This window comes from Artibeus jamaicensis, unplaced genomic scaffold (assembly GCF_021234435.1).
Source record: "Artibeus jamaicensis isolate MK-2021 breed Jamaican fruit bat unplaced genomic scaffold, CSHL_Jam_final contig_548, whole genome shotgun sequence".
In the NCBI taxonomy this organism is placed as follows: domain Eukaryota; kingdom Metazoa; phylum Chordata; class Mammalia; order Chiroptera; family Phyllostomidae; genus Artibeus; species Artibeus jamaicensis.
In genome coordinates, this window is record NW_026521883.1 from 17,748,397 (window position 1) to 17,774,003 (window position 25,607).

The following is a 25,607-nucleotide window of genomic DNA, read 5'->3' on the forward strand; positions in this document are numbered from 1 at the left end:
TCCCTCCTCATCACATCTTCACCAGCACTTGTCAATTGTTGTTTTATTAATGAAAGCTATCCTGAGAGGTGTGAGGTGATACTTTATTGTGGTTGTAAATTGTATTTCTCTGATGATTAGTGATATTGAACATCTTTTTATATGTCTATTGGCCATGTGTATGACCTCTTTGGAGAAGTGTCTATTCAGGTCTTTGACCACTTTTTCCATTGGATTGTTTGTATACTGTGTATGAAATCATACAACTAATAGGTTGACTGTGATGATTCGAAGATATATACCATAAATTCTTAAAGCAGTCACTAAAATAAAAACATAGTGAGATAAAAATAACTCAGGAAAACATCAAACATAATTATAAAAAGCAGTCAAATGATTAAAAAAGGCAAAAAACAGAAAAAAGATAAAATGTACTATTCTACTAGTTGTTAAATTATGTTTTATTATGGTTTTACTTTTTCTTCCTTATTAATGATATGGAGCATATTTTCATGTGTGTATTTGCTACACAGGCAAGTGTTCTGTGTGCACTGAAAATTAAAGTGCATTCTGCTATTGTTGGGTGATGTGTTTTCAGTCGTAGACCTATTTGTCTTTATATATTTAAAAAGTATTTCTCGTAGGCAAGGTATTGCTGGGCCCTGCTTTTGTATTCACTATGACAACCTCTGGCAGTTAATTGCAGTGTTTAGAGTTTTTATATTGAATGTGATCATGAACATGTTTAGATTTTAGTCCATCATGTTGCTGTTCATTTTCTATTATCCTCATTTGATTTTTTTACTGCTTTTTCTCTTTTATTCTACTTTTTCGGATTCATGCATATTTTTTAATAATTGAATTTTATTCACTTTGTTGGTGGATTAGCCATTACATATTTGTTTTCTTATTTTAGTGGTTACTTTAGAATTTATTATACATGTCTCTAAAATATCACTGGAAATCTACAAATATTCTATACTCCATGTACAGTATGAGAACTCTACAATGGTATATTTCCTCCACACTTTTACCTAATCATATTCTAGTAGTTATATAACCCAGGAAATTATCGTTTTGCTTAAGTGTTCAATTATCTTTTAAATAAACCTAAATAACAACATAATCACTTAATAGATTTGCCAATGTAGTTAGGATGTCCAGTGTCCTTCATTCTTCTCCAGCCTCCCTGTGGATACACATTTTCATTCGGTATCACTTTTCTTCTGCCCGAAGGGTTTCCTTTAACATTTCTTATGGTGCAGCTCATAATTAAAGAAAGTCTTTCAGCTTTTATGTTTGAAAAGCTCTTATTTTTGCCTGCTGAAAGAGACTCTTGTGTTGCTTTAGTTTTTGAGATATATTTTCTCTAGGTAAAGAATTTCAGTTTGACAGGTTTTGTTTAGGTAATTTAAAGATATTTCTCCACTGTATTATTGCTAACATCAGTTGTTACAAGAAGTTTGCTGCTTTCTTTATTTTTCTTACTATGTATGTACTGTGTCATTTTGCTTTGGAAGCTTTCTAGATTTTCTCTTATTCACTGATTTTTGAGCCATTTGACTATGGTGTGTCTCGGTGATTATAATTTTCTTGTGCTTGAGGTTCATTGAGCTTGAGTTTGTGAGTTTATAGTTTTGATCAAATTTGAAAAGAATATTCACCATTATTTTCTCAGAATTTTTTTCTATGCCAAATTTTCTTCTTTAGATGATTCCAATTAATATGATTTTTGCCTGCTTTAAGTAGTCTCATTTTTTAATTTATTTTTAACAAGTTTTTTCTCCATGTTTTATTTTATATATTTTAAACATTAGGGCTTTAAGTTCCATGTTTTTTTTTTTACTCTGCAGTGTCTAACCTGCTGCCATTCCTATCCAGTGTACTTTTTTACATTATATGTATTTTTTATTTCTAAAAGTTCTATTTCTGTCTTTTTTAAAGGAGCTTCCATTCTGCAATGGTTTTTGCATTGACTTTTTCATGGCTTTCTTAGTGTGGTTGTTTTGAATGTTTGGAACTGGTGAGGGAATGAGACAGTGTCAAACGAGCATTTAGTATGGGAACCAAAGGTAAGGATAGCTTACTTTACTTCTTGGATGAAATTTTTTTCACAACAGTCTGTTGACTTCCATGAGCCTTTGCTTTCTCATTTGTAAAATGGCAACAGAAACAACAGGAACAACATCAATGTTTTATAAGTTGTGAAGTGTAATTGTGTGGCAGAAGTTGAGATAAAGTAGTAAATAGCTACACTAATATCAATGCCTATAAGTGTGATGATACTTGCAATGACTTGGGTTTTGGATTTTTCTTCCTAAACATTAACATTTCTTCAACAAGGTGCTTACTTACCTAGAACTTCCTTTGCTCAACCTTCTAATATTATCATGCTTTAAACTCCATTTTTCTAGAGATAAGTCATCAAGCCCTGTGAAGAGAGCACCACCAAGCAGAACTGCCCATTCTCTCCTGATAGCCTAGAATGGACTTTGCCTAGATGAAGACATTAGCCTCGGCACCATCTCTACTCCAATTAAAATGAAAACTCTGTTAAGGAAAATCAATGTTTTCCTATTTACCTCAGTGACCGTAGCACTTAGGAGAGCACTCATACATAAATATTTATTGAATAAATTATTTCTCTAAAGATCGGTGGAGCTGGCATTAGGAAAAAAAATCACCTGGGAGTCAGATTTTATATTTTATAGTTCTGAGTCAGTAGAGATCTGAAAACTTTAAATTTGGCTAGGAATAGTATTACCATGTTTTTCTCCTTTTTCTGCCTTCAAAATGGTCAGTCCACACATGAGGTATATCTAAAAGCTAGAGGAATGAACCAAATAGAAGTCGATTGGTATTATGTGTTTGGGTCTTCAAAATGCTTGATAGATCCAGATGGTTAGATATATTCCCATGCTAGATATGTTCCACTTAGGGGAAATTGCTTCAATTCATAGGCCCAAATGAGTCACCTGAGACCACCAGGACTTCCCTATTCTCCCCTCCTCACACAAAGCACATGGGTTGGGTTTAAGATGTTCTGATCACAGTCTGACCAATAACATCAAAATTGCATGGTTTGCTCTGTAAAGATGGATTGGATTCGTCTAAAAATGCAAAGATACTTCCAGGAAGCAAACTGTGACTTAATAGAGTTGGTAGACATATGGCCACAGGGCCAAGACTATTGTGAACCACAGGGAAACTGACGTGTAGTAAGCTATTGAGTAGTGATTAGGAATCAGACCAGAGTTCAGAGGGAAAAGGAAAAAAGGGGGAAAAGACAGAGAGAGGAAAGAGGGGCAGAGTGACAGATAAGAGAGATAGAGACAGAGAGAGGGGGAGAGAGAAAATATAATGGAAAGGTAGAGATAGAATAACAGGGGAAGATGAACAGTCAGAGAAAATAAAGAAATGAATGAAAGGGCATAATAATCTCTGCCCCTGGAGTTCTCGTTATTTGGATATTTCTGGATTCCTACAAGGGTTTTCTGTGTCCACATAATAAAATTTGTTGCATCCTAATCCCTTTTCCTGGACCATTTTAAATGTGGGGGTTCCTCTTTCTTCCCGGCAAGAGAATATCTATCCTACACATTAGTCTTCATTGCCTTAAGAAGTTGCTGTTATAATCAAACTGCTCCCTAAAGATTTTGTTTGAACTCTATTTCATCCTCAGTTTAAAACTAAGTTAAATACATGTTCCTCACATCTTGGCCTATAGACAATCGCCGTGCTGTCTCTAAGGATTCATTCTCATCTGAAATTTTATGGCTTGTTACCAGTGAGTCAGTGTACTTTGGTAACCCCAAGTTCATACTTCATGGAATTCAGTCCATGTCTCTTTTCACGTCACCTTCCTCTCCTTATTATAAGCCTTTAGGTTCTGGTATGATATAGTCATGAAGCAAATGCTGTATGGCACTGCTGTATGTATCAGTCATGACTCAACCCAGTTGACTTAAGTGGAAGGTAGTATTGCTTATGATATCTCCCCATTACCAGGCATATTTATGAATAGACAATGATTAGCTTAAAATATTAAAAAAATATAATCTGATAAAGTATTACTAAACTCTATGTTGTTTTAGACAATTGTGGGAACTTCTTGACAAATGACTCCCTAATTCTGATAGCATCACTGTAAGCTAGCTCAGACAACTGAGGAAATGTTCCCTTCCCATGTAGCCCAGGAAAAGCCTATGCTAGTGATATAAGCAATAAATCATGTCCTTGATTACATTCAGGCTGTCATTTAAAAATATTAATCAGCTGTGTTGTGAAGATGCTTTAGTTTAATTGTAGTATTTAAGTAAGCTATCTGCTATGAAGCTTAGTTTATGCTTAATTTATACTCAGCCGTGGGCTAAGCAGTGCATGGCATGGTGCAGAGACATGGGCCCAGGTGCTCTAGGCGCTGCCACATCTGTGTAGCTGTGAATTGAACGTGGCCACCATATGCTTCAAAGGGCTGAGGCAATGAGGACTCTGCAAATAACAGCACTATGAGTTTCTGATGCTTATATGTTGGAAATGCTTCCATGAGCACTGCCTCTTAACAATACTGCCATTGAATCAAAAGGGACAATATTTTGTTTTCCACATTGACCACTGTAAAAATGAGATTCCAATAAGTTAAGGAGTTTTCTGGAGTCAAGAAGCACGAACAATCCTGAACAGTCCGAAACCTGGGTTTATAAACTCATAGGCCAGATAGCTTTTTGGAATAACATGAAGGTACTCTTCAAGTCAGTACTTTCCATGGACCTAGCACAGTGTTTTGCATATAATGGGCACTCAGAAAATATGGGATTTAACTGATGCTGCACTAAGCAAATGGAACTGGTTGTCTAGTCAATTATGTAAGTAGAATGTGTAAGCACCAGCTCACTAGACAACCAGCTCACTAGACAACCTACTCCACTAAGGCAACCAGCTCACTAGCCAGCTCACTAGACAACCAGCTCACTAGACAACCAGCTCCACTAAGGCAACCAGCTCACTAGACAACCAGCTCACTAGACAACCAGCTCACTAGACAACCAGCTCCACTAAGATAACCAGCTCCACAAGCCAGCTCACTAGACAACCAGCTCCACTAAGCAAGTGGTTGTCTAGTCAATTATATAAGTAGAATGTGTAAGCGCCACTGTACTACTTATTTAATACCACCATAAATAAGGGCATGTTTGCACTAGTACCATCAGCATTGTGTTAACAAGACTTTCTGTTTTTAAAATAATTCTTTAGTTCAATGCTTAATACCAATTTAAAAAGTAAGCAACACATGCCTGCTGTTGCCATTACGGCCTACATCCCCTCTAGGAGGGAGTTAGCATGCACTTTTGTTTTTATTTCAGAAATTAACAAAAATAATGCACCAAGAATCAATTGTAGAGTCCCCAGAAAACATAGCATCAATCAATATATACATAAATTGTAAGTCTCCTAACACAACATTCTTATTAAAATGGGCAGATTACACCGCCATTTGTTTCTCTGGAACCAACTGGGAAAACTTACTTCCTTTTCTCATGAGGGAATGAATGATTTATGGTACGCATAACACATTTCATTAGCTGTAGCATGGGAAAATAAAATCAAACATAATTAATTATGAATTGATCAAATGCACAAATTACTAGGATCAAAGAGCAAGATAACAAGCACCTTAGATTTTTGTAATACTTAGCACTTTCATATGCATTATCCTAATTAATCCTAGTGATATTTTTTAAATTACATGTGTTTACAACCCCTCCTAACCAGTGTTTCTGCAAAGGCTTAATCCATCACGCCTCCTCCGTTCTCGGCAAACACCGTCCAGAGGGCCCCGTTTTAGAACCGCGTAACATCCATAGTTTTTAGATTAAAATTTCTAGCTACTTTTTTGTAACCCATGATGAGTGGGGTAAAATTAAAATGGAAATTACTTAGCATTAATCTCTTGAGGGCATCAAAGTGCAATTAATGGGGGACAATTAAGCTTTCAAACAAAAAAAATTTTAAATACTTTATTTGCATATTCATTACCAGCTTTGTGATTGCCTACCTTGTTTAGGTCAGAGGCACTTTTTTTCCAAGAGAAGAGCTTGGATGTGGGAAAAAATACACTTTATTTCTACTTGCATCTTATTTGTGGCTTCACATCAGGCAGCTGCTTTGAAGTCTTGGCTGTTGTATAACTTGTCTGAGTTTCGATTTTCTCCTCAGTAAAATGAGGGAGTTGGATTAAACAGTCTCTCAGTGTTTTGCCCAGGCTCAGTTCTCTAAATCTTACTTATTTCAGCAGCACTTTCTTTTTATAGCCCCTTGTTCATTGGTCTTTTCTCAGCCTCACTATTCATGTTAGAACTTTTTGACATGAAAGTAGTACTGCCAGGTTTGCTTTAAAGTACTGAATCTCAGCATAAAGGATGGAATTGTATGTTAATGCTAATAATGATAATAATATAACTGCCATGTTTAATGCTTAAAAAGTTCTATGAGATCTGTAGATATCTCAGAAAATATAATGATCTTATAAGCTATATATTATTATCTCAATGTTTCATGTTAGCTAAAGCTCAGAATTTATTAATAAGTAAATTGCCCCAAATGCAAACTAATGCCATATTATTAATAAAACATTCTATATTCAAAGTGTTGAGAGACACTTTTACACTCCAGTTCACAGGGCAGAATTCTCAAGACAGTAGGAGGCATGAATGAGTTCATCTGTGACATGAATGCATTTTTATAAATCTGCATATAAATTCTCTATGCACTCATTGCCTCCTGAAAAGAAAACTCCTTATAAAGGGAGATAAGTTGGCAATTCTCAGGCCATCTTCATAGTAAAATGGGAAGATTCAAAATAATATTACTGGATCCACAGTGATATAAAACCTCAATAATACAAACAGAATCCTGGAATCCAAAAACTGGCAAAAAAAAGAATTACTTTGAGAATTTAGGCATTAATTTTTGATATTTTAGAAAGAGGCAATCAGAAGATAATTGTGATTTCCCTTAAGGCTAATAAATATTTAGTCAGTAAAGTAAAAAGTATTTGAAAAATAGGCCATATATATACACTATATATATGATATATATATACATGACCTAATTTTTATATCCATCATGTATATCCATTATATACATGCACACATATTTGTATATACACATATGATATACATCATGCACAGTAGAGTACAATGGATTTAAATTAGAATTTCTTCTTCTTTGAAAGTAATGCTGTTTAAAAACTAGATATATTGTTACTGACAATGTAGATAATGTCTCCTATAAAAAGGAAAACAGAGGCACACAATATAATAAATTATATACAAACTGCCAATTAGAATATAGACAATCCATCTTTCACTCTCCTTCCCAGTATAGTCCCCTGGGTTCTGGCCTCTGTGAATCATGTGGCTTTCTAGACTGCCTGGTGGGAACAAACACTATTCTTGCCCTGAAATGAGCACCAGATACTGTCATATCCAATTTTTTTGGTAGACTTTACCTTGGTATTACCTCACATGCACTCATTCAGCTGATTTTTCAAGGGGTACTGCAGTGTTAAAAAATTAGAATAAATATTTGTACTACTGCATTTCTTTGGATGGATGCTCTATTTCATAGTTTCAAGTGGCAATCTGTGGATTAAATATCTCCAGGAGTTATACATTGTTTTCACATGCCTAATGTTGGCTCTCATATTATTTTTTGCTTATCAGTTAAATTCATATTTTAAGACTTTCTATTCTAGTCAAGAGGGAGTAACAAGGATTAGAGACTCCTCCCATATAAAATATCAAAATGTGAACTGAAGATCTCAAAGAATGGTTTTCAGTGTACTAGAGATCTGTCAATGAAGGACAGTGGTAACAAGGAGACAGAACTAATGAGGTGAGCCTTACTATTTATTATTTCAGCTTACTGCCTTGAGAGAGTTTCTAGGCCACTGTGCAAAGGGTGGGAACCCAGCTGGAATCTACTGGACTCTGAATTACAAAGACAGGACTGAAAATCTGAGGCGACAAAGGCAGCTAGAGGTCACAGGAAATACTACTAAAAAGAGGAGTGCTGAAGAGAAGAAAAACTCCAACAATTTGTGAAAGGTTCCTCTCGAACAATCATCTGAGTGATGATAAATTCATGCATGTCAATAAATAAGCCAAGACCAGGGTTAGAGCCACTGAAAGGAATTTCATTAGCATTGCTTAGTACTCCCTAAGGTCAGAAGTAGTGTTTGTTTCTACTGGGCAGACTAGAAAATGTGTCATTAATGAGCCAGTAGAGTCAGAAGGGTTTGGGTTCAGTACTGAAGAACATTCAGCATTTAGTCAAGCAATATTTCATTCCCACTTAATAAATTTTCAAAGATCAAAGAACCAAACTAATTCCATGTAGTTCCAGAATGAAGCTCAAGAATAGGTACAGAATGCCAAAAGTATCTAGCAACCAACAAGGTAATATTTGCAATGCCTGTCATCTAATATAAAATAACCAGGCGTGTGAAGTAGCATAAAAATATGACATATAATAAAAAGAAAAACCGACCAATCAAAACTGACCAAGAATGGATACATATATTAGAATTGGTAGTCAAGGACAACAAAACAGTAATTAAAAGTTGTTCATGAAGAGTCTGTGTTTAAAGAGTTAAGTAGAGAAAGACAATGTCAAGGGAATGAGAAGACAAGCCACAGATGGGGAGGAAACATTTTCAAAAGTCACATAAGGTAAAGGACTCTTATCCAAAGTATTCAAAGAAGTCTTAGAACTCAGCAATAAAAACAAACAACCTGATTGAAAATGAGTGAAAAACCTTAAAAGACACCTCACTGAAGGAGATACATAGATAGTAAATAAGCATATGGAAAGATGCTCCACATCATATGTCATTAGGAAAATATGGATTAAAATAATAAGCTACGACTACACCACTGTTAAAATGGGGAAAATCCAGAACACTGTCAACACTTCATACTAGAGAAGATATGAAGCAACATATTTTGCTGGTAAGAAAGCAAGATGGTACAGCCACTTGGGAAGATAATGTGGCAGTTTCTGTAAAACTAAACATACTCTTACCATATGACCTAGCAATTATGCTTCCTGGTTTATGCAAAGGAGTTAAAAACAGGTCCACACAAAAACCTGCATATGAATGCTACAGTAGCTTCACTCATAACTGCCAGACTAGAAAGCAACCAAGATATCCTTCAGTAGGAGAATGAATAAATAGTCTATGCAATGGGATTTTATTTAGTGCCAAAAAGAAATGAGGTATCAAGCCATGAAAAGACATGGAGGGACCTTAAATGCATATTACTGAGTGAATGAAACCAATCCGAAAAGTCTACAAACTGTATGAGTCCAACTGCAGTGACCTTTGAACAGCATGGGTTTCAAGTGCCAGGGTTCACTTATAAAAAGATTTTTTTCAATAAACACAATTGACCCTTCAAATCAGTAGGTTTCACATCTGCTAACTGAACCAACCATGGATCAAAATCAGTACTTCTTCATTCATTTAAAAAAATTATATATTTATTTTTAGAGAGAGGGGAAGGGAGGGAGAGAGGGAGGGAAACATCAAAGTGTGGTTGCCTTTTGTGTGTTGACTAACACACCAGCGCCCCCACGCTGGGGACCTGGCCTAACCCAGGTATGTGCCCTAACTGGGAATCAAACTGGTGACACTTTGGTTAACAGGATGGCACTCAATACACTGAGCCACACCAGCCAGGAATATTTTTTCATTCTTAGCCATGGTTTCCCAACTGAGGATTCCCAACTATGGATCAAAAAAAAAAAATACTGTTTGTTGCTTGAATCTGCTGAGGCAAAGGGCCAACTGTAGAGTCAATAAGTGTAGTCAGGTTTTCAATTGTGCAGGTTCAGTGCTCCTAATCCCCAGGCCATTCAAAGGGCAACTATATATGACATTCTGGAAAAGGTAAAATTGTGGGGACAGTAAAACAATCAGTGGTTGCCATGTCTCTGGGAGGGAGAAGGGATGAGTGAAGTGCAGAGGGTTTTTAAAGCAGCTAAAGTACCCTGCATCATACCATAATGATGAATACATGTCATTATACATTTGCCCAAATCCGTGGAATGGATGACCCCAACAGTGAACCGTAACGCCAGCTGTGGACTTTGGGTGATAGCGATGTGTCAGTGCAGTTGCGTCAGTTATAGCAAATGCACCTCTGGTGGGGAATATTGATAATAGGAAGACTATGCAGACATGGGGGTAGGAGGCATATTGGAAATCACTCCACCTTCCCATCAAGTTTTCTGTGAATTTTCTCATAAAATAGTCTTAATTTTTTTTTAAAGTGTTAAAAGGAGACATAAAAGGTGCTAAGATCCAGTTTAGACTTTCTGAGATAGAAACTAAGATATATGAGATAAAAAATACAGTGGCTTGAATTAATAGGTTAGACATTACAAAATTTTTAAAAAGTTATTTAATTTAAACACATAGCAATAAAAAATAATTCAAAGTGAATTACAGAGAAAAAGAGAGGAAAGGAAAGGGAGAGAAAAACCAGAGAATCAGTGGGCTGGGAACAACCTCAAGAGGCTTATTACTGTACATGCACATGTAGAATCTCCAAAAGCTAGGAGCAAAAAGAATCTTTAAAGAAATAATGGTCAAGAGTTTTCCAAATTTGAAGAAAACTGCAAACCTAGAGTTTTAAGTAGCTCAACAAAAAACGAGCACCAGAAACATAAAGCAAACCACACCATGGCACATCATAATCAAGTTGTACAAATGATAAAACATAGTATTAGATGGGGGGTAGTAAAGAGTAAAGGGGGCCAAACAGATGGTGATGGAACAAGACTTGACTTTGGGAAGACAATGCAATATACAGATGGCATACCATAGAATTATACATTTTAAATTTATAAAAGTCTATTAACCAATTTCATGGCAATAAATTTAATTTAAAAAACACAAGTAGAGGGGAAAAATAAAGATAGGTACAGAGGAACACAAATGAGGATAACAGATTTCTCACTGAAAACAAGATTAACAATCAAACACAAAGAGAATAAAGCAATACCTTCAAAGTAAAATTTTAAAAACGGCATTTAGAATCATATGATCTTTTCAATAGATGCCATAAAAGCATTAGACCAAATACAACATCCATTTCTGATCAGAACTCTTGGTGTACTGGGAATAGAAAATGGCTGTCTTAGCTGGATAAATGGCATCTATAATCCATCTACAGCTAATATCATAGTTAATCAAGAATGTTTTCCATCTACACTTGGGAACATGGCCAGGATGTCTGCTCTTATCACATCCATTTATCATCATACTGGAAATCTTAGCCAGGGCAATAAGGCAATCAAAATTGTATCACACTGTCTTTATGTGTGTGAAAAATAATAAACTGATTATAAAATTCATTTAGATATAATCCAAAAGTTGTAAACAGCTAAAGTAACTTTGAAAAAGAGAAAAAGTTGGAGGACTAACACTACCTGATTTTGAGGCTTATAAAGTAAGCCTATAGTAACCAAGACCATGTGGTACTGGCTCCCAGATGGATTAACAACTCAATAGAAGAGAACAGGTAATTCAGAAACAGAGCCATGTATATACAGAAAGGTGACTTTCTTTAAAAGTGCAAAAGCAATTTAGTATAGGGAAGACAGTACTTTCTAATATCTATAAGCAAAATAATAAAGTTGGGTCTGTAACTTATACTATTTTCATAAATTACATCAAAATATATCATAGACCTAAATATAAAATGTAAAACTATGAATCATATACAAATGCAGACAGACACTTAACTAAATAAGATAAAGGATAGCACATAAGCACATAGATAGATCCTTGGTCATTAAGTCATTAGAGAAATGCAAGATAAAATCATTATAAGATATAACTAAACACATATTAGAATGGCTAAAATATAACAGACTGGCCTTATCAAGTGTTGGAAGGATGTGTATAACCTAGAGTTCCAATGTAATGGTGGTGGAAATGTATAATGGTGTAAGCATTTGGGAAAGCGTCTTAAAAATTCAACATATTCCCAGAAATTCTACTCTTAGGTGTTTATTGAAGATAAATATATACACATGTCCATACAAATAAGCATGCCAAGTGTTTCTAAACACTTTATATTTAATAGCTAAAAACTAGAAACAAGCCAAATATCCATCAAAAGGTGAATGCACTCACTACGACATTTTGATACAATGAAATGCTACCTAGCAATGAAAAGAAACTGTTGCTAAACCTTACAACATGGATGGATCTCACAATAAGCACTGAGTGGAACCATACAAGAGTGCATCCTGAATTACCTACTTGTATAAAATTCTAGATAATGAAAAACAAAAAAAAATACTCTATAGAATCATAAAGCAAGCCAGTGTTTGCCTTGGTTTGGTGGGAGTTAGAACGTGTGGCTTTAATAGGGCATAAAGAAACTTTGGGGGTGATGAGTATGTTCATTATCTTGTCTGTGGTGATGATTTCATGAAGGTATACACATGTCAAAATTTAAAATTGTACACTTTACATATGTAGACTTCATACTTTGTCAATTATACCTTAATAAAGCTGTTTTTAAACTTTCAAATTTCCAGCTTCTCCTGAGAAACCGGAAGCTCTAGCTACATTGCATCTACATGACTGCATGGTGACAGAAGCTGCCTCTTTCCTCTCAGTCACTTGGTGTCAGCTTCGCCACAGTCTCTGTCCCTCTCCTTTGTTATCCTTTTCCTGTTTTATTCATTTACTTGACTGCCTTAGGAATTCGAATTCATGACTACTGGTTAATTTCTTGTCTTCTGTTAAAAATACAAAGAAACATTATGCTAAGTGAAAAAGTTAGTTGGAGAAACACAAGTACCATATGATCTCACTCATATGTGGAATGTGATGAACAAAATAAACTAACATACGAAATAGAAACAGACTCTTGGATACAGAGAAGAGACTGGCAGCTGTCACAGGGGAAGAGGGTTTGCACAGCTCAGGTGGAAAAGGTGAAGTAATGAAGAAAAATCTCACAGATGCAGACAACAGCATCGCGCTTACCAGAGGGAAAGGGGTGTCGGGGAGGCAGAAGAAGGTCTGGGGGTCAAATGACTTGGGATGGTGAATACAAAAGTACAACATGCAGATGATATATTATTATAGAATTTTATGATGTGAAACCTATATAATTTTATTAACTACTGTCACTCCAATGAATTCAACAAAAAGGATAAAGAAAAAATAGAAGTATTAAAAGTGTTTCTTCCATCAGTCTGAAGGGAGAAACTGCCCAAATCCTTAACTCATTCCATGTTATCCTCTGTTATTTGGTACCAACTGATCTTGCAAACCTAGGTCTTAACACTCCCATTGTCAGCCATAAACGCAAGAAGGTCTATATTTCTTACATGTTATTGCCCACACTCCCATTCAAGCTCCACTTGTGTGGGCTTTGCTTACTTAGCATGTCAATGAGATCTGTGTTTAAATATCAGAAAGAGAGAAGGAAAGAAAAGGACAGCTTTTAAATTTATAGGGATTTTTATTTCTACCAAATGATATTTGGACATCATTTTATGTCTCTCCAAGAAAAAGTCATTGAAAGAAAAGAATCCTTGGCAGAAAAGTGATTTCTTGCTGTTCAGTACAAGATATTAGAGGCTTAAAAATAAATGACCTCAGAAAATGAGAAGTTGTAAAAGTTATGACCAACCATTTCATCAGAATAGGCTGGTGTAGATGTGATGGGCCAGGTGCTACCCAAAGTCTTCAGTCATAAACTCAGGAGTCAAGGGGTTGCTAAATCAGGCCTGTGAATTCCTAGCTATGTTAGGCCAACTTGTTACAGATAAGGTTGTAACTTTTTTTGTCTGCTTGCCTGCTAAGGCGTCCAAATCACGTCACCTTCTCTTGTTTGAAGTATTTTTTTTATCACTTGCTTCCAAAGTTGAAGAATAAATAATAAATGTTATGAGAGTATTAAGAAAGTTCATAACATTAGTTTTATTCCTTTGAAATTTGCATAAACACTATTAAAATGAGATAATAATTGCCTGTATATTTTGCATGTCTGTCTCAAATTTATACTCAAACATTTTACTATTTGTAATAGTTTCACATTATGTACTTACAAATAAAACTTCTCATCCCATACTGGATTCAAATTTCCAAAAATGGTTTTGGTTCTTCTTTTGTTCTTTCCGACTTGAACAGTAACATACGGGTCACTTGATCCTGTTTTGTCTTTTGCCTGCAATCCTTGTGCAGAAACCACTGAAATAACAAAATTAAACAGTTTAATATAAAGGTTTCCCCAAAGACAAAAAATAATAAGGAAGGAAACATGTTCTATCAGTTTGTCCCTGGGTTCAAAGATGCATCTCCATTGCTTTCATTCTCATGAGCAACAGGACTTTTTAAAAAAAGTTTAATAATAAATACACTGAACATTAAAACCTTCCTTAGAACTAACATGCTTTTGCCTATAGTGAATAGTAGCTATATACATACACATGTTTAAACATATCAGCTATAACTCACATATACATTACTGTATACATGTACAGAGAAATAAGCATGTAGATACAATATGAAAAAAATCATCCAACATAATGTCAGAGGCATGTAAAGTTTATTTTTTATGAGTTTGCTGTCAGTACTGATTAACTCAATCTGATAAAATAAGCATCTTTATTTTACTTTGTAAATATTCTATCAGTAAGTTAAGAGGCTTGGTAAATCTTAATGTGATAAATACATACTTCCAGTTAATGTTATTTTATGAGCAACTGCAGAAGTTCAAATCACTAGACTTCACTAAACTCAAATGGTTTTGACTCAAGCATGAATAGATGAGGGGTATTGATCCTGGAGTAAGTAAGAGGATATTTGTTTTCTTATTAAGAAAAACTGACTGAAGAGATTATTAGCTACTCTTATGATTTATCAGTGACAGGCAGCAAGAAAACTAATCTCTTGTAAACTACAGAATATTGGTGAATATATTATAAAACAACCTTTTTCCACTGGAAGGGGTTTTAATTGGACCAAGACACAGTTTTGATCAAAACAAGACATTGATAGGACAAGAACTTACTTCAGTTATCTAGTAAATATTTTAGAAATTTGAAGTGCCACTTAGACTTCTTGTTAATATTGAAAAAATTGAAAACTCTATTATTTTATCTATAATTTTTGTAGCAGTGATTTCTACAACACATAATAACTCATTGCAGTATAAAAACTGTAAGACTTATTTTTACCTGTAATGGTTATTTTTGCTGACCACTTAGATGTCCCGTCCAATACACTCTGTTTGGCTGCCTTTGTGTACTGAACAAAATCTTCTTTAGAAATCTGAAACATTTCTTGAATTACTTCAAACACCTCTGGCCTATTTTTTTCCCTGATCTTCATTCTTTCTTTCATAGCTGTAATAATAGTCTGAGTCTTGTCTTCGGCACCATGCTTAGAACTCTTTTCTGCTGCTCCTAGAGTGGGAAAAATCAATGGTCATGTGAACGTGCTTTTTAAGGCCCAAGAGAGAGAGAAAAAGGAGAAATATGAGGATGAATGAATGCTTTTATTCTGAGTAGTCAGAGTGGCCTTTTTGGGGAAAAATATCAGAACAAATCACAATGCTGAGACTCAGAACAACTTGTATTTTGGCAAGTGAATGGATCCCTAGTTGTCTCACTTCTATTATTGGACTAAATCAGGGGTTGTGCAAATATTTGGTTTGAATTTTTAAAAACAAATTTCAAAAAACCCCAAAAGAATACATACAATCAAATGCATTATATACCACATATATTTACTCAATGGATAACCAAATCAAATTGGAAAATAGATTAGATATGTATGTCAAATGTCACTCAGAATCAATATCTCAAACACTTATGTTTATCCACAGTATCTAATTATTTTTGATGGAATGTATCATAATTAGATGATTTTTTTCTCATAAAATAAATACCGCCTCAATTTGCTTTATTCTGAAATACAGAGTAAGATTTTACCCAGAATAAAAGTGATTCAATTCTGCTGATTAAAAAAGGTTTGAAAACCCCTGGGCTAGGCAGCTTCTGGAGTTTCTAACAGACCACCAAACCTGAATTGTCATTCTATAATATGGTCATAGTTTTGAACAGTCGAACTCTCACTTCCCTCTAAAAACTCTTTTTGATTTCTAGGACCTTGTTTTTTATGAGTGGTGTCAATTTTCTGAGCAATTTGTTAATAATACAACTTCTGTAGAAGTGAGGTTTCTGATTGCCCTTTCTTGGATCCTGCACCTTTTTTAGCTATCAGCCAGATACTCTCGATGCTCTGTCTGGCGTCTGGGTTGCTTAATATTACAGAACAGGTAAATAGTGAACCATGATTTCAACCTTCAGAGTTTCTTAATGAGTTTCTTAATGAGTTTGAAGTAAGAAAGCAAAAAGCCCATGCACCACGATCTACAGAAACTGCCAAGCTGAAAAAAATATGTATTTTTATATAAATATATGCTATATTTTTTGGCACAGAAGCAACTGAAATGTAGTGAAATAATCAGAAAGTTGTATTAGTAGCTAGTAATTGTTCCAATATTAATCTACATAATTAAGTATTGCCCAATTGCTGTATCAATTTTTTGAAATATTGTATTTCTGAAAATAGGCATACTCATAGATATTTCACAAAATGTTAAGAGATTAAACGGGATAAATTATTTGCTCAATTCCCACCAAAAGGATAGTCTCAGGAATGTTCTTTGAATCTCATACCATGAATCTTAAGCCAGCTTCAGTATAGAAGCTAAGACAAAGGAGGAAAAGTCAACTACCAACTTTCCTTTTTATAAATTCATATGTAATGTGACAGTAGTAATTTAGTAAAAAATCTTTATTTGAAAGTATAGCATTTGTTTACTAAAGTGGAAAATACATTCATAATAATCAAGATGTAATTAGAGGAAGTAAACAGAGATGAACATTCTAATGCTAGAAAAAGCAGATTCCCTTTACCTTTTTGCAAACCTTTGAGGACAAATGACATTTTTTAAAAGAATACTAAAAATTAGTACATTCCAGTTAAGGTAATTTGCCATTCTAAATGCCCTTGTCATCTGTTAAAACATGCCATAGAATAGCTACATATTTGTACATTGTCTACCCTTAAGCAATTAAGCATGTTTGTAGTTTATCAAAAATAACTTCACAGTACATAATTCTTACACAGAAAAACTAGCTTAGGCTAGACTAAATAATAGTTGCAACTGCTCAATAGTCATATTTTACTACAAGTACTGGAATAGTCATTAAATAGAAATAACAGGGATAGCTTGAAAAAGTTACCTTCAAGATTCAAAATGTGCCAAATGTTTGGTTTGTAAAGGTCATTCTAAGAATTTTCAAAAGGTTGTGTCATAAAAATTTTGACTACCCCCAAAATTTCTCAACAACTATTATCTTTGTGATAATGAGTGTTCCCAAAGTTCTAGGAAAGAGCATTAAAGCCCTCAAGAGATAAATATATTTTGGATTTTTTCCTAAATTTAGGAAGAGCCAGAAGACTGCCACCCACATGATACAGGTTCATCATTCAAGTAAAAACCACTAAATTCAAGGCTGGAATGTCAAGAGATTTTTTTTTTTTCATTTAAAAGAATCAATCTCTATACTTAACATTTGTCTTGAATTCTTTTAAAAATTCATTATGACAGTATGATAATTTGCTTTGAAATCTTTCACAAATACTCTTGCTACTGGAGTAGACAATCTCTAACTTGTACAGACAACAGACCAATAAACTGTAAAATCACCAGTGTAAAAGAGTAGTTTAGTGGAAACTTGTGTTTATGATTTTTAGCTGTTATTTCTAGAAAAGACAGAGAACTTTTTAAAAGCTCTACTTTTATATATTTAATGACATTTTTTATTGTTTCAAGTTCAGCTGTCTCCATCCCCCCCCCCCCCACTCTGCTCCCCGGCCCCCATCCTCACCTCCTACCCTGATCTTACCCACTTTTAGCTTTGTCCGTGTGTCCTCTATAAACATTCCTTGATGATTCTTCCCTTTACTTTTATATTTTTTGACTGAAGAAAATAATTTAACTTAGATCTTTTTAGTTCAGAGATACAGAGACAATTCATAATTAATTTTGTCACTGATCTGTAAGTATTTTCTATTGCCCTACTGTGTGTCGAACCCACATATAATTTTTTACAATAAAACTATTTTTTAAACAGGTACCATATGTCACATATTTTTAGCCCTTTGGGTTTTTTATTGTTGTTCAAGTAGAGTTGTCTCCATTTCCCTTCCATCTCTTCCTCCTGCCCCAGCTGTCTCCACTTCCCACTCTTTATCTTACCCCCTTTGGTTTTTTTTTTGTCCATGTGTTCTTTATAAATGTTTCTGAAAACCCTTCCAGCCCTTTGGGTTTATTACTTTCCTTCAAGTTTATTCTTTTTATCTCAAAATCATCAGTTATAAACTAAATTTACATTTATATGAGTCTTCCCTCAAAATGTCTGGTAGAAGGTCCAGTAGCTTAATTGAAATATAGTAATATGTCAACCAGAGATAAAAAAAATGAATGAAATCAGAAGAAACAATATACAGTCAAAGCACTTTGTAAAGTATAATACATTATACAAATGAAAGGCATCACTAGTATTTAAAAAAAAACACTTCTTTGACAGATCAGTCAGTACAATTATGTACAGCAAAACTACAAAAAAATTTAACCTCAAACAGAGGCAAACTTATCCAAGGTGGTTCTCTTTCACTTAATTTAATAAGACAGTGAATGAATCAGAACCCTTACTTTTTCTTTAATTTTTATGTGTTACCCATAATAAGAATTTTATATGGCATTCACAATTTCACCACAATTATATGGCTATTTACAATTTTAGTGTATCTTCCAAATAATTATTTACATATACATAAAAACTACAATATTCGCACTTGGTCTCAGTCTTTTGCCTTTCATATTTTTTTCAACAGGTATTCCAAACACTTCTACTCTCTTCATCTATCATGCCCGTCTTACCTTTTATTCTCAGCACGTGACCTTACTGTGTGGTAGCAGTTAGACAGGAGCAGAACAAGGATGATGGTCCAGTTACAGAAGGTCATTATGTGGAAAGCCCCAGGTGCCTAGCAATGGCAAAACTGGGAAAACAAGGACTGGTCCCCAGGGTGACCTCTCCTCCCCTTGCATATTGCTGGTCATTTGGTGTAGACCCCCTGACTTTTCATATTACTTGTCCTGTGATTTGGATCCTCTTCCAACCTTTCCTCCCCTGACATGTTGCTTGTCTTGCAGGTTAGGCTCAGAGGGGGAATGATCAAGGGGGCTAGAGAATAGCCCTTAAGCATTAAGCCCCCAGGACAAGGAGGTTCTGACCTACATCAAATACATCTAGACCTCAGTGGTGTTTCAGCTCTAGGCCCAGGAAAACAGCAAAACCAGACAAGTGACAGGGCTGCCTGAGGGCTTTATTGACTAATGACCCCCTTGCCCTGGCTTTGACTAATCAGTGGAGATCACGATGCTGAAAGGACGTACCTAGAAAGCTGATGAATATTCTATTAAGGTCCTCCCCTGGGGCCTTCCCTAAAACCTCCATCCTTAAAAGCCCTTAGATGGAGGACCCAACACACTCTTTAGGAAACAAGCCTGAGCCTTTCCCCTCCTCCTCTTCTTCACCCCCACAGGAGCTTTTTCCTTTCTCTCTTTGTCCTAGGCTCTAATGGATCCCCTTCCTCTGCCTTGGTAATTCGTTTCCTGATTTTATTTATCCTACCACTCACTTCTTTTACTTCTGTGACTCTCTATATAAACTTTCTCTTACACTTTGAGTCTTGACTCTGAATTCTTTCCTAGCCAGAACTCAAGTACCAAGGTTGTTGAACCAACTTCAGGTATGACTCTCCAGTCTAACACCTGGTGCTGTTCTCATCAGCACCAATGTTATCTCTTTCTTAGCAGAAGAGGCTTTCTAAACTCAGTGGTCACATTCCCCCCCCCCCATTCTCCACTACAGAAAACAACAGAGCCACCAAACATGATTTGTAGCATTAGCAGATTTTTATGGTGTAAATATGCCTAACATGGCTGATTTCAAGCAACTGCTTCACCAGATATTTGAGTATTTATCAATCACTACTGTCATATCTATCTGAATGTCCATATACCCTACAGGCTAGCCTATAAGAGCAACCTTAATTAACTGTGCTCTCCAAGTATCTAGCACACTATTTGGAACATAGGATACACTCAATAAATAAAGAAGACAAAATATTTCTTAGGGGAACCTAAAATAAAACAATTAGTATATGTGACTAATTTGGCTCTGGGTTTAATTTTATGTTAGGAATTTCTTAAACACTCTGATAACAGGGACATAATTCTAGAATAAACAAAAGTAAATACAGTATAAAATGATAAACATTGCTGTAGAATGATAAACATGCCGTGGAAAAAACACCTGACTCTTGTCTTTGGATTTGGAACTTTCTGAAAACAAGGACTCTGTTCTCATTAGAAAGCAGAATTTCGCTGGCCAATATCTCCCACACTCAATAGTCAGAATAAAACAAGGGCCTAAATCCAAATATAAAGGGAAGCAATATATCCAGAAAATCACTTTTAAATGAGGCAAAAAAGCATAGTGGCTCTTGATGCTTTTGTATAGAAGGGGAGAGTCTTGGGTGTGAATCCTGGTTTGCCACTTAGTACCCATTTGAAATTGGGCTAGTTACTTTATCTTTGTAAGCCTTAATCTTTTCATCTGAAAAACAAGAAAAAATAGTAATGTCTTACTTAACAGAGTCCCTGTAGGAATTCAATGAGATAATGAATATAGTTTCAATACTAATAATTGAACAGATATAGGGATTTCAGAATGTCAGCAAGGTGAAGATATAAGCAATTAAGAGATTTCATATTAACAAGAAATGTTATAGTTCTGAGCTTCACGATGATCATAAATCCTTACCTGCATTTGAGGCTGGTGAACCCAGAGGGGGTTCATATTAACAAGCATGAAAAGCACACAGAAGGCCCGGTACTGAGGCACTTCTCTCTCTAGGAATCTCTGGTGTGAAAAACTTTGTTGCTTTTCTTTTCTTTCTTAGTAAAATCACGTAGGTGGGCCTGCTTTGGGTGCCTATTTGTTTTCGTTCCCATGAAATCATATAGGTGAACATGTAGTAAGTATTTCCTAACCTTTCTCTTTAGTTATTTTACATCCAAGATAATTTTAACCCTCCTCTTTTAAAATGCCTTCCTTCTTTTCAAGGAGCCTATCTGCCACCCCCCTAGTCTTCAAATCAGTCACCTCTGTTTACTTACACAATCAAAGCCACATACTCCATGTGATTTCTGGCAAACCAACAAAGGACTGATGTTTAACAGAAAGATAATTGGAGGAACAGAGAAGTAGCAGAGCATCATCTCCCGGGCCCATGGGAGGCCCCATCCCTGACCTGAGGGAATAAGAGCAGGTAGCCCTCTTTCAAGAAAACTGCCCCTTTCTAAGAAGTGACTTCTCCCACCCTGGCTGGTGTAGCTCAGTGGATTGAGCGCAGGCCTGCAAACCAAACTACTGTGGTTCAATTCCCAGTCAGGGCACATGCCTGGGTTGCAGGCCAGTTCCCAGCAGGGGACACATGAGAGGCAACCGTACATTGATATTTCTCTCCCTCTCTCCTTCCCTTCTTCTCTAAAGATAAATAAAATCTTAAAAAAAAAAAAGAGAAGTGACTTCTCTGTCAAGGAGCTTGGGTCCAAAAACAAACAAACAGCAACATTTCCTCCCCCTAATTAATGGGACAACTCAACCATGTTCAGTTGTCCCATTAATGGCAAATACAAATATTTAGAACAAGTTTGGAAATAGGTGCATGCTAAAAGGAGACAAAGTCTGGAATGCAGTCTTATAATTGTATGTCAAAACTACTGCAACTCGACTTCCGCCAAGATGGAGGCATAGGTGGAGACGCCCTGCCTTCTCACACAACCAAGTTTAGAGATAACTTAATATTAGCAATAGAAAACATAGTCAGAACACAGAAGATTGAACTTTTCAGAAGTCTCTTAACAACAAATTCTTCAGCCTGACCTGTAAGGGGCGAAACCAGCAGCTGGTGGAGCAGGGTTGCACAGGAAAACTCGGTCAGACGGACTCAGGCTCACAGAATCCAGGCCCAGGGTTGGACCTAGTGAAAGACCCAGCAACCTCGGGGAAACAGTCAGGGAGCAGGGCTCCAGGTTGACTGTGGTTGCGCATTTGTGCCCAGATAGACAAGCGAGGGAGAGGGCGGTTGGACCAGGACCCAGTGGGTCCCCGCAGCAAGCGGCAGCGGAGGGCGCTGCCATTTCCCCACTCTGACCCCACCTCCACATGCAGCGTCATAACCCAGCAACTCTGAGTGGCCCTGCCCTGGTGAACCACCTGAGGCTCTGCTCCTCACCCAGCAGTGAGAAACAGCAGAGGGGGTCGCCATTTCCCTGCTCTGACCACGCCCCCACATACAGCATCACAAACCAGCGACCTGGGAGTCTAAGGCGCCGATCCTCGTACTTAACAGGCGCGAACAAACAAAAAATGGCTCAAGAAGATCTCAAAGCCCCAGAGCCTATAAATCTAAGCAATGAAGAAATAGCAAAACTCTCAGACGCACAGTTTAAAACACTGGTGATCAGGATCCTCACAGAACTGGTTGATCATAGCCACAAATTAGACAAACATATGAAGGCAAAACTAATTGAAATGAATGGAATTGCATAGGAAACCAATAGTGATGAAAGGGAAACTGGGACTCAAATCAATGGAGTGGACCAGAAGAAAGCAAATAATGGCCAAACAGAAAAGAGTCAAGAAGCAAGAATTCAAAAAAAATGAGGAGAGTCTTAGGAACCTCCAGGACATCTTTAAACGCTCCAACATCCAAATTATAGGGGTACCAGAAGGGGGAAAGGCACAGCCACCAGTGGAAAACTTATTTGAACAAATAATAAAGGAGAATTTCCCCAATCTGGCAAAGGAAATAGACTTCCAGGAAGTCCAGGAAGCTCAGAGTCCCAAAGAAGGTGGACCCAAGAAAGAACACACCAAGGTGCATCATAATTACATTAGCCAAGATTAAAATGAAGGAGAGAATCCTAGAAGCAGCAAGAGATAAGGGGACAGTCACCTACAAAGGAGTTCCCATCAGACTGTCAGCTGATTTCTCAAAAGAGACCTTACAGGCAAGAAGGGGCTGGAAAGAAGTATTCCAAGTCATGAAATCTAAAGACCTACAACCAAGATTGCTCTATCCAGCAAAACTTTCATTTAGAATGGAAGGACAGATAAAGTGCTTCTCAGATAAGATCAAATTCAAGGAGTTCATCATCACCAAGCCCTTATTATATGAAATGTTAAAGGAACTTATCTAAGAAAAAGAAGATAAAAAAACATGAACAGTGAAAGGACAGCAAACTCACAGTTATTAACAACCACACCTAAAACAAAAGCAAACTAAAAGGACAGCTAGATCAGGAGTGGAAACATAGAAATGAAGATCTCAAGGAGGGTTAGCAACAGGGGAGTGGGAGGAGGAGAAAGGGGGAGAAGGTACAGAAAATAAGTAGCATAGACAGTAGATAGAAAATAGATGGGGGGGCAAGAATAGTATGGGAAATATAGAATCTAAAGAACTTGAGACACATGGTCATAAATTAAAGGGGGGTAATGGGGACGGGGAGGTAGGGTGGAGGGGAATGAAGGGGGTGGAATAGAACAACTGTAATGGCATAATCAATAAAATAAATTTAAAAAAAGAAAAAGAAATAAATAAAATCTTTAAAAAAACTACTGCAACTCACAAGCATGATCTAGATACGAACTTTCTTAAGATTTTCTCATCATTTCAGAGTCCAAAACTATCTATATGAATTAGGAGAAGAAATTAATTGTAAAGAAAAAAGTAAAAAAAAATAAAATACTTTTGCTATGTAAGAAAAAAAAACAAAGAAAGCAAGAAGGGATGGAAGGAGAAAGGATCGTTTTGTTTCTATTTTTAGTTATATAAGTTTCTTCATGTCTTCTTCAAAAAACACAAAAAAGAACAAACAAAGAAAAATTAAAACACTGGGTTCTTTCTTTTTTTCTTTTCTTAAATAGGCTCTAACATCCAGGAACTTGGTTGACCCAAGTTCACAGTGTCATCGGAAGCTGGTCTGGCACTCACAGCTGGGCCATGTTTTTCTCCTGTTGGACACGAGCACACTCACAGGACGTGCAACGCACGTACAGCCACTCTGTGACAGGGTTGAGGTGACACAAACACAGCCACTTTATATTTTCTGTCTAAGCACAATGAAAACAAGGTCACTGTGCAAACCACAAATACCAGACACCCCTTTTTCTAAGTCACCATTGTTTCTTTACTGAGTACAGCTATTAGCTTCACTCTAGTCTGCTCCTGGTAAGAAAGGTTTGTTAGCCTACAGAATCACAGAGCCGTTCTCACTTCCACACAACACCCAGTCTAGGGCAAACCTCTACTGTCTAATACTCTGTGCTTCACCCTACCATGCATCCTCCCTTCAGCAATGTGTAATAAACTAAACTTTTAAAAGTTCGGTGTCTTTCTGGTGGTCTTTAGCTGGAGGGCATTGATAGGTATTGTAACTCTTTTCACAGATGTGGAAAGTGATGCTCAGAGAGGTTTTAAAATATCGTAATAGCAGCAGAATGAGAAATGATTTTTTCAAGTGGCTCAGGACTATGAAACACACACACACACACTACTTATGTTTATGCTGAATACCCCTATGACATTATATAAGGTATACTTGCCCTTCTATTCCCCTATTTAACATCAGCATCTGAAAATGCTCCATTGTTAGTTTATTCCTTTGGGTTAAGAAATTGACCATTGTAACAAAGTAACTTAACTACTGATTCCACTGTTACCCAAATTAACTTAATGGTTTATTTCCTGTTCGGTATTGTCGAAAAGTCCATGCAATAAGTATGTCGTGATAGGGTTATACCCCATGTCGGTGGGCTAGACATAGAGGACGGGCCTTGAAGTGTCATCCTGATGGGAAGTTCTGTGGAGCCAGGGTCTGGTGGACACAGGATATCTTACAAACAGGGGTACTCTATGGGAGACTGGAAAAGCACTACAAATAAAATTAAACAATTTTAATTTTTCCCGTAGGGTCCACTTTGTATATCTCTTTATAAATCAGGCAAGAACACTAGGCTTGAAGTTCGTAGACCTGGGTTCTAACTCTGTCTTCAATATCCACTCGATTTTTTTTACAAGATACTAAATTCTGTGGACTCAGTACAATTGGTAGATTGAGTTCTCCAATACGCTTATCGCTTATCTCAAAGGCTCTTCTAAAAATCAATGGTTCTATGAAAGAATGATCTTTAAACCATTACATGCTCTTTCTAATGATATTTTTTTGTTTTCATTTGTTCCTTAACTGACATTTATTAATCAAAAAACTGTGTTTAAATGTATGCTAAGTTCTGGAGAAATAGACTATGGTCTCCCTCTGTAGCAGTAAATACACAAAACCCTACTTCTAAGCTTTCTGAGTATTCATTATATAAGCATATTT

The 25,607-nt window shown here is 36.2% G+C and overlaps 1 protein-coding gene across 2 annotated transcripts in view; it reads right to left on the reverse strand.

The window, feature by feature from the left end:
• UNC13C (unc-13 homolog C) overlaps positions 1–25,607 on the reverse strand; it is a 491,690-nt gene that overhangs the window by 278,031 nt on the left and 188,052 nt on the right. For both annotated transcript variants that reach the window (XM_053670097.1, XM_053670096.1), the window contains 2 exons: positions 15,250–15,477; positions 14,119–14,260 (listed from right to left, as the gene is read on the reverse strand). In XM_053670097.1, the coding sequence (XP_053526072.1) occupies positions 14,119–14,260; positions 15,250–15,477 (370 nt within the window). The remainder of the gene's footprint in view (positions 1–14,118; positions 14,261–15,249; positions 15,478–25,607) is intronic.